The sequence below is a fragment of the Leopardus geoffroyi genome, chromosome D4 (assembly GCF_018350155.1).
Source record: "Leopardus geoffroyi isolate Oge1 chromosome D4, O.geoffroyi_Oge1_pat1.0, whole genome shotgun sequence".
Lineage (NCBI taxonomy): Eukaryota > Metazoa > Chordata > Mammalia > Carnivora > Felidae > Leopardus > Leopardus geoffroyi.
Genome location: NC_059342.1, coordinates 12812762 through 12826708, shown reverse-complemented (window position 1 = coordinate 12826708; position 13947 = coordinate 12812762). Strand labels below are relative to the sequence as shown.

At 35.6% G+C, this 13947-nt stretch overlaps 1 protein-coding gene across 5 annotated transcripts in view; it reads right to left on the bottom strand.

Annotated features, from left to right (window-relative positions):
* The window catches only part of SMC5 (structural maintenance of chromosomes 5), a 95675-nt gene that overhangs the window by 67536 nt on the left and 14192 nt on the right, over positions 1-13947 (bottom strand). For 4 of the 5 annotated variants that reach the window (XM_045469591.1, XM_045469592.1, XM_045469594.1 and 1 more), the window contains exons 3-6: positions 10698-10750; positions 3329-3491; positions 2202-2336; positions 362-502 (exon numbers count right to left, since the gene is read on the bottom strand). In XM_045469591.1, coding sequence (XP_045325547.1) covers positions 362-502; positions 2202-2336; positions 3329-3491; positions 10698-10750 — 492 coding nt within the window. Of the gene's footprint in view, positions 1-361; positions 503-2201; positions 2337-3328; positions 3492-4070; positions 4126-10697; positions 10751-13947 lie in introns of all 5 variants that reach the window. The other variant, XM_045469593.1, reaches the window with a different exon arrangement.

Sequence of the window (13947 nt, the reverse complement as noted above, 5' to 3'; positions counted from 1 at the left end):
CGTGCAGCTCCTTCCAGACCAAAAATCAGTATCAGTAGTACATGCCAAGTGAATTCTCAGCGACCTAAGGACACTCCAGGAGTTAATTTTTATATGTGTAAACATTTTTAGGTCATTACATTTTATAAAACAAAACTACCTGTTGAGGACTCATATCCAGAAAAATAAAGAGCACAATCAACTGTTACCCGTTATACAAGTATACAGCTACATCATACTACAGAGACAAACTTTATGATGATTTTTAAGGCAAAAATGAACAAAAACACCTAATCTGAATACAGAGCAATTAGTGCCTTCTTCATAGCTTTTCTGCCAGTAAAAAGAATCACTATTTTTGCCTCTGATAATTAAGACTTACCACCCATGGTCTTTTCGCTTCAAGCATCTCGATCAAATCTAAATGTCGCTTACGTTCATAGAATCTCTCCACATCTTGTTTATATCTTTCATTCCTCTGAATCATTTTCTCTAGATATTCAGTTTTCTCTTTGCACGAGGTCTAAAACAAACATGTAACAAGTCGCTTAACTGAGAAGACAACAGGTCAAATCTTTTAATAATGAAAGACAATGCTAGCAAAATTTCACAATAAAGAATTTCACAGGAGTTCTTAAGAACTGTGTAAAACTAACATGCATGCCTGAGTTCTGGTCTAGGCTCTACAATTTATTAGTCGGGCAACTGTGAGGAAGCCCTGGCACACCTGAGCCTAGAGTCTTCCTGCCTAAAGAGAAGACAGGTATCTGCCCCACTCACCTCAAGGGCACAAGTGATGTACTTACTATAAGTGCAAGTTCAACAAAAGCTGGAACGTGAAAAGTAGTATTATTAAGATTTGTATGTTATGAGTTATTAAGATTTGTAACTCATGAGTTAAGGACTAAGAAATGAGACGAAGGAAGGTAAGATCTGGCTTTCAGACTGCGAGTTCACAAGCGCAAAGATGTTCTCAGAACCTAGTACAATACATGCTTGCGTTCTTTCAGAGGATGGCAGCGGTCTCGCTGAGTGTTTCAGATGGAGTACAGTAGTCCCTCCCCTATCTGTGGGGAATACAGCCCCAAACCACTAGATGATGCCCGAAAGCACAATAGTACCAAACCCTACATACCTGGTTTTCCCTATACATGCATACCTATGATAAAGCTTAATTTATAAATGAGACACAGAGACTGACAATAACATGGCAGAATAACTGTAACAATATGCTGTAATAAAAGTCATGTGGATGTGGTCTCTCTCAAAATACTGTACTGTTGTCACCCTTCTGCTTGTGATGACTGACATGAGTGATAAAATGGCACGTGAAGTGAGGTGACCGACAGAGGCACTGTGATGTAATGTCAGATTATTGCTGTACTTGTGACAGTATGTCAGGAGGATCATCTGCTTCTAGACCGCGAGTGACCGCAGGTAAATGAAAAGGCAGTAACTAAAAGCATGAAGGGGGGCGGTGGGGAAACTAATGTATGAGACTGGTCCATGGGGGCAAAGGTAAAAAGACTTAATAAGTATCTAGAGCAATATAAAATAATTACTACTCCTTAGGTCATTCAGTCTGATTAAGTATAATAAATATTAAATTACAACAATATGCATATTATTAAGTATGGGCAGTTACGGTGTAAGAGAAAGAATTTGTTTATAAGGTGTCTGATTACAAAAATATACTGGCTGGGACATGGAGAATGATTCATTACACAAAACACCTTTCAAAAGGATATTCTATAAAAGGACTCATAAAGTCTAACCTACCTCCTGCAACTGAAAAAAATATAGAAATGGTTCAAAAGAGACACTGTGTCAAAAGCTACAGGGTATCTGCTGTACTCCCCCAAAGCCTTTTGGGTCCTGACTCATGGCAGGTGTTTAAGAAATGCTAAATGAGTAAAAGAATAATATTGAAACTTCCTGAGAAGTAAAAACATACTTTAAAATAATATGATTGGTTCTTTAGAAATTTAATTCGTAACATGTGTTTGATGAAATGGTAGTCAGATTTTTCAAACTTTCCATGATCAAATCCATTTCTCACTTTTTGTCACCTAGTTTAATGTTAGCAATAAAATCCTACGTGAGAAAAAAATCACAAATAAATGAAGTCACTCAATGAATCAGAGCTCCTATTCACTCTCCCACATTATGAAAGACAAAAATCAGTGAGGAACAATAGAAATGAGTTGTCTATTTATAAATACCTCTAGTTGTTTTTCTTTCTCCCTGAAGTTTTTGAGTTCACAGTGGTATCTGTGCATTTCTGGAGGTCCAATGGACTTCTCAGTAGCTTCAAGGAGTTCAATTTTACTCAGTTTAGCAAATTCTCCAACTTTATCCTAGAGCACAAAATTTAAATATCAAAAACTATTATCACTTATAAATATCTTCAAAACATAGATCATTCAATGATCGCGCCTGTCAAGATGAAACTTTGAAAAGAAAAAAATTATAAGATGTGCCAATATAAATGTCCCTCATACACTATTCTTTAAAATGATAAATATAAACTTAGGGTATGAACTCTCATCTTTCTGAGAACCTTTTAAAATTTTCTATGCCAATATTTCTAAGGCAAAGTGTTTATATACACATAATAAATAGCTTGGGAATAAAAGAAAACACAGTCCCCTGGATTGAAATGATCCTTATCTACCACTCATCAGTTGGAATGTTAGAAGTTAAGAAAAAAGACATTTCAAACATCTACTTCATATCAGACACCAGCTAACAATGCTTTCAAATTTTAAATCTGTAGTTAATTTGGACATATGTAATCAAATCATTGTTTCCGAATGGAAAATATGAACTATGATTCAGACACTAGACAGCACTCAAAGATGTAATAACATTCACTTCAACATTTAACATCTAATGTGCATTTTCAGGATATTTTTACTAAAATTTAAAATATGACAAAGTTTTAGAAGGCACACGTACCGATTTAAGAGTTTTAGTGTATCAAGTATACTTGGTGTATTTATACAAAAACACGATTAAGAAGTTATTTATTAACAAAATTTTAAGAGACTACAAAGTGTAAGCACATGGCCATCCAAGTTACTCTACTTCAAAACAATACAACTTGATACCCTTTACAATATTCTGCAATTGAGACTTTCAACTTCTTATCACTTCAAATCACTACAATAAGATCATAATAGGAGATGAGATGCTATCTTTTACAAAGAACAGTGAGTATTAACATTACCAGGCTGTTAGTTTAAATAGCACCCATGACAACATCTCGTGAAAAGTATTTCTATTCTCATATGGCATGAAGAGGAAGAAACATGCAATTTTCCCATCTGTACATTGATTTCTCTCATACCTGAGGTAGAAATTGGCAAAGATTGCCCACTTGAATATTTAAGGCTGCAACTTGCTCTTCCACCACTTTCTGGGTTGTAGGTTTTTTGTTGATGAACCAAGATGACTGATTTTTTGCCACGTCAATTTCACGGGTGATGGTAAGATTTCCAGAATTTCTGAACCTATTTAAAAAATAATTTAAAAATCCTTACATTCAAAATTATATGTATCACTTTAGAAATAAAATTTCCAAAATTCTCTTGCAACAAAGGTTGCCAGACAGGATTGTTACTACAATTTTTATTCCTTCTGATATTTTGGCCCCTCCAAAGAAGGAAATCTACTGGTAATGATACTTAATTGACCACACGTAAGTTACCACAAATTCAACATCACAATTATTTAAACTGTTACAGCAAATGCCAATACTAATTTCCAAACACTGACAGAGAATTTATATATCTGAAGTTATTTATCCTTTAAATTATGTTATTCTCCAATCACATGCGTTGACTGCAATTCAAAACAGGTTGGCATATTAAAGCATATAAAAACTAAACGCTGCAACTTCCACTACTTGGAAAATATATGAATAGAAACCAATTCTTGCATAAGCACTTCCAGACATCAGAACTAGCCCAGTCATACAGGTAGCCCATGCCTTCCTCATCACGTACTCTACTCTGAATTCAGAGGAGACCACAACATACAGCCTTATAAAGGAACAAAAGCAATACAGAATCTGAAAGAAGGGTATTTACTTATTTCTTGCTTTTAGAAGTACTACTGCTCCACACCTCCCATCCATCTTCTTCACTGGGAATCAGCAGCATGTGGTAGAAAGATAAATTATTGGTATTCAATGGCTAAATGACAATGATAATTTGTAAATGTTGTGTATATAGACTATATTGTAATCAGAACACTCCAAACATTAAGATTTCACAACTTAAAAAAAAGTCGTTTTAAATTTTCATTTCCAGCAGAATGACTAATGAAGTACCCTTCCTGAGCTTCTTGCTGTAAACTACAAATAATGAAATATTAAAATATGTTCACAAATGCGTTTATGAATTAGCTTGAAAGTAAGTAATTCTGGCCAAAATCCCAGTGCAGGTGGAGATCCAGAAGTGGAAAAATGAAAATGGCTTTTACCCTGGGAGCATGTATTCCACCAAACAGCCTTACACATTTTCATAATCACCCAGCAGAGGGGCTGCAGAGGAGGCCTACAGTTACCCAAAGTAGAGGGTCTAATAAAAACCAGCCCCAGAAGACTACACCCTCATGGAAGGGTAAACTAGAAGTACACCACCACCATCACCAGACCCAGCGAAGTGCCTGTCGCAAACTATGGCTTGGACGGAAAAAGTCTCTCCTGACACGCTTATTAACCACAAGTCAGTCTCAAACAGATTAGTATCTTGAATTTAGTTACATGACATACCTAAGATTCAAAATGCATCAACTGAGAATTGTGTGTATTTTGATCCTGGTTTGAAAGTATCCAATGATCTGCTGCAGAAGTCAGTGAAAATGCCCTCAGCAGGAATCTACCTTTACCCTCAAAGAATTAACACGAAGTTCAAAGAGAAAGGAGCGGCTTACTGGAAACACACACAAAAACAAAGCATCAAGAGTACGAACTAGCAGAAATAACAAAGAATCATACTGGAAACAATGGGCAAGTACAGAATAAGTATATTCACTGTATTTCAAGAAATAGAAGATGGAAAATATTGACTTATATCTAGGATCTGAAAAAGAACCACAGGGAAATGGACTAGAATGGAGCACAAAGACACAAAAAAATGAAAAATATGAAGGATGTAAAGAGACACAGATGACTTAGAGCCCAATATCTAATAAGAGTGCCAGGGGAGCCTGGGTGGCTCAGTCTGTTAAGTGTCTGACTTTGGTTCAGGTCATGATCTCACAGTTTCTGAGTTCGAGCCCCACGCTGGGCTCTGTGCTGACAGCTCAGAGCCTAGAGCCTACTTCAGATTCTGTGTTTCCACTTCTCTCTGCCCCTCCCCCACTCATCCTCCCTCTATCTCTTTCTCAAAAATAAGCGTTAAAAAAAAAATACAGTTCCAGAAGGAAGAGAGACAAAGAATGGATCAAAGGCAATATATGAAGAGATAATACATAAGAATTTTCCAAACCATAAATTTAAGAAGCTCACTAAATCCCAAGCAAAATAAACAAACAATAAATCCACATCTAAATATATGGTGTAAAACTATAAAACACCAAAAACTGAGATAGGATTTTAAAAATCACTTCAGAAAAGGAGAATTACTATGAAAGAAACTAAGATCAGATTCACATCTGAAGATAATGGAATAATACTTCACATATGTTGAGAAAAGACCTATTGGGGCACCTGGAGGGCTCAGTCTGTTGAGAGCCCAACTTTGGCTCAGGTCGTGATCTTGAAGTTTGTTAGTTTAAGCCCCACGATGGGCTCGCTGCTGTCAGTGCAGAGTCCGCTTCAGATCCTCTGTCCCCTTCTCTCTGCCCCTCCCCTGAATGCACTCTCCCAAAAATAAATAAACCTTAAAAAGAAGAAAGAAAGAAAAGAAAAAGAAAAAAGACCTATCGATGTAGACTTTTATATCCAGCATATACACCTTTCAAGATTGATAGCAAAAGATCATCATTTTCAGACAAAAACTTAGTGTTCCACTAGAAGATCCTCATTAAAGAAAACTTTAAAAAATGTCCTCTGGCAGAAAGAAAGTAATCCCAGAGGAAATCACAAAAATGCAAGAAAGAATAAAAAGCAAGGCAAACCAAAAATACATAGGATAATTCTAAACAAACAATGAGAGTTATTTATAGTTATTATGTCTTAAAGACTTGATAAGATAAAATTAAAATAGTTCAGGGAAATTATTCAAATAAAAGTAATCTAAGGTCTTTATTCAATAGGAAAATAAAGACATCTAAGTCTAGACTCAAATTCAAATATATATGTTAAAAATTCTAACCACTGAAACAAGAATGACTAATTTTCAAAACAGTAAAGAAAATATTAAGGCAAACAAAAATCCAAACAAAGTCATGAGAGAAAAGATATACTGAAAAGTAGAACAAATAAAAAGCATGGAATAAGGCAGTAAAAGTAAATTCAAAAATGTAAGTCATTCAATACATGTAATGGATCATATGCATTATGTAAAAAGCAATACAAACAACACCAGCTATCCTTGTTCAAATGAGATATTAAAGGTCTAAAAAAACTTGAAATAAATGAATAAAACCTGAAAAATACTTAAAAAAGAAAGCTGCCAACTACATTAGTGGCAAGTTAAACACATTCTAAGGGTGATGCATCAAAAGACAAAGAAGTCAGTATGTAACAACAGAAAGTTCAATTAACTCGGAAGATCAAGCAATGTGAATCTTAGCTGCAACTAATAACGTCCTGAAAATACATAAAGCAAAAACTGACAGGATGAGGCTAGCTGACAAATCTACACAGAAGTATAATGTAAAACACCTTTCTCAGTAAAGAATCGATCTGATGACTAAAATCATAAATATACAAGATTTAAAAATATAATTAATTAGTTGAACTAATGGACAAATAGACAATACTGCACATAACAAGAGCAGAATACTCATTCTTTCAATCCAGCGGGTAACATTTATGAAAGCTCACTATGATAAGTATACCTTGACAAACGTCAAAGGGTTGGTAACATGACCATATATATATGTAACTCTATATAATATAGTAATATTATATATTATACAATAGCACATATATAATTTAACATATTATTTATAATATATTTTTTCTACTACAGTACTATCATCAAAGTGGAAATCAATACTAAAATATAACAAGAAAACCACTACATGAGAATTTTAAAGAACTTCTAATTATGAACTCATAAAGAAAATGAAGAAAATATTCAGAACTGAAAAATAGGAAAATGCTTTATGTACCAAAACTTAGGAGAAAGAGCTAAGCAGTATTGACAGGGAAATTTTTAACCTGTTTATATTAAGGAAAATAAAAGACTACACATTTGTACAGTAAATATCAATTTCAAGAAATGAGAAAAAGCAAAAAAAAAAAAAACCCAAAAGTTTAAAGAAAAATTAGTAAAGATATGTGTAGAAATTAATGAAGCAGAAAACAATGATATAACAGAGAAACAACAATGCAGAAGTCAATTCACTGAAAAGACTAACAAAACTGACAAATCAAATCCTTCAAATTAAGGGGTAAAAAACAAAGGAGGTTAATACTACTACAGAAGACATTTAGATCATTCCACGTCTCTGCTCAAATCCTGGTGGGTTCACAGCTTACTGAAAATAAATAAATGCAAAGTCCTCCTTGATCTTTTCAGACCTTACCTCTTACTATTCTCTTGTTCAATGCAATGCAGTCACACAACATACCACTTGAGTCTTAGCATTTGCAGACACCAAAATGCTATTTCCCCAAGCATTTCCATGCTCATCACCTTATCTCCTTTAAGTCTTTGCTCAAGTACCATCTTCTGAGTGAGAACTTTCCTGATCACCCTATTTAATACCATAAACTCTACTCTGGCACTCCCTCCCTGTCCTCCTTTCCTGCTCGATTTTCTACGTTAGCACCTATCATCACCTAAAATAATATTTTACCTATTTATGTATCCGTCCCTCTCCTCATGCCCCTAACCATAAATTCCAGAATGCTGTACCTCCCTCCCCCTCAATGTATAGGTACTCCAGAATTACTTGAAAATGACTGCATCAGTGTGTGCCAGAGATTATTCTATCCACTGTTCCACTCGACAAGTATGTGACCAGTTAACAGATTTGTTCAACAGCAGTAATTTCAACTAATGATGAGCCATTTTGTGTTTGGTATTCCCAACAAGTGACCACAATGTAACTATAATGACTTTGGGGAAACGGAAACCTCCCCCATGTCAGATGTGGTAACAGAACTCTGGTTCATGGTCACTTGGTTAGATTATTACAGCTAGTGGCTATTGCATGCCAGCATGTGTGCCTCTTCAGAGAAGTAAGAAAACAATTGGGCCATGGTGATGGAGTAGAAAATCAGGAGTGCTTAACACCTGCTGCCATCCGTAAAAGACACTGAAACTTAAGTATTAATACTTCCTCTGTATGTCAGAAATATACCTGGCTTCATATATTTATGTCAGTTGCAATATCGAAGAAACCACTGTGACGCATCAATGGTACCAAGGTTAACACAGGAGTTATCTTTGGCTAATGGAGGTATAATTCACATACCATTTTAAATATACGAATCAATGCTTTTTTCATTGTGGTAAAATGTGCATAACATAAAATTTACCACTTTAACCATTTTTAGGTGTATAGTTGAAGGAAGATGTGCTTCAACAATGGTCTTTAACATATTCACAAGGTTGTGTCACCATCACCACCATCTATTTCCGAAATCTCTTCACCACCCCCAAAAAGGAGCCCAAACCTGTTAAGTCGTCACTCCCTATTCTCTCCACTCCTCCTTCCTAAGCAGCCACAAATCTATTTTCTGTCTCTGCAGATTTGCCTATTCTGGACATTTCATATAAATGCAGTGATACAGTCTGTAGCATTTGTGTCTGGCTTCTTCCACCAAGCACTTTCTCCAGGTTCACCCATGTCGCAGGATCCATCAGCACTTCCTGCCTTTCTGTAGCTGAATAAGATATTGTGTGAATGTATCACATTTTGTTTAGTCATTTACCAGACGATAGACATTTGGGGTGTTTACAATTTTTCACTATTAAAATTAGGAAAAGGCCAATTTTGTGCAAATGAGTAAACAATGTCTACGACAGTAACCGGATCAAAGATTTATTTAAAACCTGATAATATACTCCCAAGTAAGATAAAGTGCTTACATTCCCACAGTACATGACAGGATTCACTTCTCTATACCTTCATATTACTAAATTTTATTTAAAAATTTTTCTAAGCTAAAAGGAAAAAAGTCCTCATTTTGATTTCCTTGATAACTAATGAGTTATATCCTTTTTATAATTTTGGCCACTTATTTTACTTGGTGTTAAATTTTTTTGTTTGTTTCTTTTACCAGTTAGTAATTTTACTGACTTGCATGAGACTTGGTATTTTAGTAAATTTAAGACATGTACAAGTTATTTGTGCTGAAAATGTTTTCTCCCGTCTATCACTCATTTTTAATTACAGTATCATTATTTTCAGCTGCACGTGGATGCAATCTAAATTTCCTATCTTCCTTTTTATGGTTACTGGGTCCTATTGTGCTTGGAAAAGCCTCCTTCTCCTAAGACTTAAAAAAATCTACATTTTTTTCCCTATTATTTTCAAAGTTACATATTTTTTCACTCAGCCTTTAACACATCTAGGTTTTATTCATGAATATTTGACAAAGCTCTAAATTTATGTTAAAAAAATTAATAGCCAATTAACTTACTTCAATTTGAGTAATTTATAGCCTAAGCTTAAACTGCCATCTTTACAATAAATCCTGTTATATATTCAGGTCTGTCCCTACTTTTTCCATTCTGCTCCTCCAATTTTCTGTACTAATACACCACACTATCAACAGCATTATAGTCCACTCTAACATCTAGTACACAAATACCTTATTCATGACTCTACTTTTCCAAAATCTTCTTGGGTTTTCCAGCACATTTATTCTCCCAGATAAACTTTAGAATCAAACTTACCTGTTGATACTCTGATTGGAATTGTGTCAAATTTATATATTAATTTGGAAAGGACTGATATGTTAATAATGATATTAACTATATACTTCTAGAAACATAGTAAGCTTCTCCATTTACTCAAGTCTTGGTTTTATATCTTTCAGTAAAATACTATCATTACATTTTAATGAACTGAGTATAATCTTTTGTGTATGCCTATTTCTCATTGCTATATAAATAAAACATCTCCCCCACAGTTTTTGAGTAAAAAGATCATATCCCCATATCCTATAAAACGATGAGGCTATCAGATAATTTTTAAAACCTAAAGCTAGAAATTCCAGGACTTTGTAGAACACTCCAAAAAACAACACTAAAAATCAACTAAGCAGTAAACAAACCTGTGTAAAAAGGACTGAAAGTATATACATGAAGGAGGGTTAACTGGTGTCATCTTGAATACTAACTCTGATCTATCAGAAATGGCTGCCAAGAGGTAATTTCTTTAAGAATTCTATTGAAAAAAATTCTTACAATTTAGTTTTTAAAAGACACCTTAAAAAAATAACTTCTCTGGATAAAACATCCTTGAAATAGTAATTCCAACATTTACATCATAACGTTATGTTATTACTGTTTTCTAAAGTCATGAGGAATGCATGAACATCAAGAAATTGTACAGAAAACGGTGGTTTCAGTACTTTTAACACTTACAATTCAATTTCAACCATTCCTTTGGAACATCCTCTCTTCACAAAAAAGCCAACCTAGAGTAAAAAAAAAAACCAATATGCACTGAGCGATGACATTCCCAGGTTATCCCAGACTTAGTGAAGTCATTATTATTTATCAAATTAAAATTCTTTCATTAAGTATTTTCTCTGTCCACTCCTATCACTTTCCCAGATTTGAGTCCCTCCATTGTTTCCACCCACCAGTGACAAAAATTAGTTACCATTTACCGAACATTCTATGTGCCAGACAGCCTCTTAAAAAACTCGTGACAAAGCCAGTAAGTGATACAGAGCAAAGAACTGAACCCACATAATCTGGCTCCAGAGTCTGTGTGCTTAGCCTCTCTACTAAAAACTCTCCTTATAGGCAAAAAAGCCAGTGGGAAAATAGGTTCTACAGTTTAACCATAGAGTCATACCAAATCTCCTTATTACCATTGGAGACTTCTTTGGAGTGGCACCGATAAAATATCAACAATCACTCTAATATTACCCATCCTGTCATTAATGAAGATATAATTGTCATTCTCTTTTTTTTTTTTTCAACGTTTATTTATTTTTGGGACAGAGAGAGACAGAGCATGAACGGGGGAGGGGCAGAGAGAGAGGGAGACACAGAATCGGAAACAGGCTCCAGGCTCTGAGCCATCAGCCCAGAGCCCGACGCGGGGCTCGAACTCACGGACAGCGAGATCGTGACCTGGCTGAAGTCGGACGCTTAACCGACTGCGCCACCCAGGCGCCCCTATAATTGTCATTCTCTTAAAAAGAGCAATACACATAGGAAATACAATTTAAGTACAATCTATGGGATAAAACAGACATATTTCATATTTAAGCTAGTTTGTATACATGTATGACCAAAAACCTGAGATGGACCCTGGGCCTAAAACAATAAATCAGACAGGATCTTCAATCAGGCTATAAATAATTCTTAAAAAAAAAAAAAAAAAAAAGTGAAAATATACCTTGCAAATAATTATCTTTTTAATAGTGGTAACGGCAATGATGACAACTGAAACCACAACAGTGAACATTTATTAATATGCATTACCATATGCTACTCTGCTAAGCAATTTATAATTTCCTTTTTTAATACTCATAAGCAATCTCATGAGGTATATATTACATCCCTTTTACAGATGATGAAACCGATGCCCAGAAAGATGAAAAAAGAGGACTTGCCTTGTAACTAGTAAGTACAGCTTAATGATTAAGAGTACAGGCATTAATATACACCACTCAGGTTCCAATCTCAACTCTGCCATAAACATATAAGTTGTTTGATTCTGACGAGGCTACTTAAACTGTTTTAGTTTCTTCATAAACATGAAAAAACAATGGCATCTTTGTAAGAGTGCTATCTGCTCACTGCCTTGCATCAGTTAAAATACTTGGTACCACTAAGAAGGAAAAAAATCATGAGGCAGTTCTTATTATCAAGTGTACATATGGATGATATAGAAGATGCTAGTGTTAAATTTTCATACCAGGATTTAACTGTAAATACAACATTAAACATGTTTTTAGTGAGAACTTGTGCAGCCCCTAAATATACCTAGGGATACCCAAAGGTCTGCAATGTGCCACCTAAGAAACCCTGCACTCCACAGTCTTCTTCAAAAACCCTACCACTCAAGGGGCATTTGGGTGGCTCAGTTGGTTGAGCATCCGACTTCAGCTCAGGTCATGATCTCACAGTCTGTGAGTTCGAGCCCTGCGTCGGGCTCTGTGCTGACAGCTCAGAGCCTGGACCCTGCTTCAGATTCTGTGTCTCCCTCTCTCTCTGCCCCTCCCCTGCTCATGCTCTGTCTCTCTCTGTCTCAAAAATAAATAAAAACATTAAAAAAATTAAAAAAAAAAAACCCAAAAACCCTACCACTCAGGGTAAGATCTGTCTCCTTCCCTTCTGGCAACCACCACTTGGTTCTATATTGGAGTCTGTTAGTCTGTTTGTGGGTTTTTTGTTTTATTTTGTTTTAGATTCCACATACAAGTGAAATCGTATGGTATTTGTCTTTCCCTAACGTATTTCACTTAGTATAACACCCTCCAGGTCCATTCAGGCTGTTGCAAATGTCAAGATTTCATTCTTTTTCATGGCTGAATAACATTCTACACGATGTCTTAACTTCATGTTAAGTTTTGATACCTGAGAGGGCAAGTTTTCCCATTGTGTTGAATTTCTTTATGAGTATCTTAGCTATTCTTGGCCCTTTGCTCTTCCATCTGAATTTCAGAACCTGCTTGTAACTATGACTGGAACGATGCTGATATGTACATCAATGTGAAGAATGAAATTTTTATATTAGGTCTTCCAGCCTGTTCATACTGTACATCTCTCCATCTATTATAAACTCCTAATATTTTCAAAAAAGTTGTATAATTTCTACATTGTGTGTAAGTCTTACATATCCTTTGTTAACTTATTGCTATGTAAGCTGCATTTTTGTTGCTACTGTAAATGATATCAAGTTTTAATTGTATTTTTCTGTTCATTGTTAGTGTACAGAAATGCAACAGATTTGTTATATAATCTTGTATCTAGCAATCTTAATAAATTTCCATATTAATTCATCAGAAGGCTTATCTGAGGACTCTTGTGGTTTTCATTGCAAACATTCATATAACCTATAAATGACTTTTCTTTCTTTCCAACTTGTATCTTTTGTTTTACCTTCCTGTTCTGTCTAGAACTTCGAGTATAATGCTGAATAGGAGTGACAGATAGTAGGCAACCTTGACTTGTTCTTTAACTTGCTGTATATTTTAGCTGTCTTTTATGCAATTAAGAAAGGCATCCTTGAAGGAGGGGCCAACATAGAGGACAAGTAGGGGGATCCGAAGTTCCCTCATCTCACAAACAAAGCAGTGTTGAAGCTAAAGGATGCTGAACTCCAAAGTCCGGGAGGAAAAGAGACAGTTGCTTACAGGGACCCACAGGGACAACCTGACCAGCCATAGGTGGGTGACTGCGAACTGGGAGAGATAAAATGAACAGAGGGGAGGGTTCCCCTTCTGTGGAGAGACAAAGGGAAGAGAAAGAGCAGCTGGGGAAGCACAGGACTGTATGTGGACAAGAAAAAAAACAGGGACCAGGACATAGAAGGAGCCAATCTCTGAAGGGCTTTCTCCAGACTGGGGCAGGCTGCCCGGATCCCACACCTGGGTAAGAGGGGAGCCAGCCCCAGGCTAGCTGCCTAGGCTAAGGGCACTGTCCACAGTAGGAG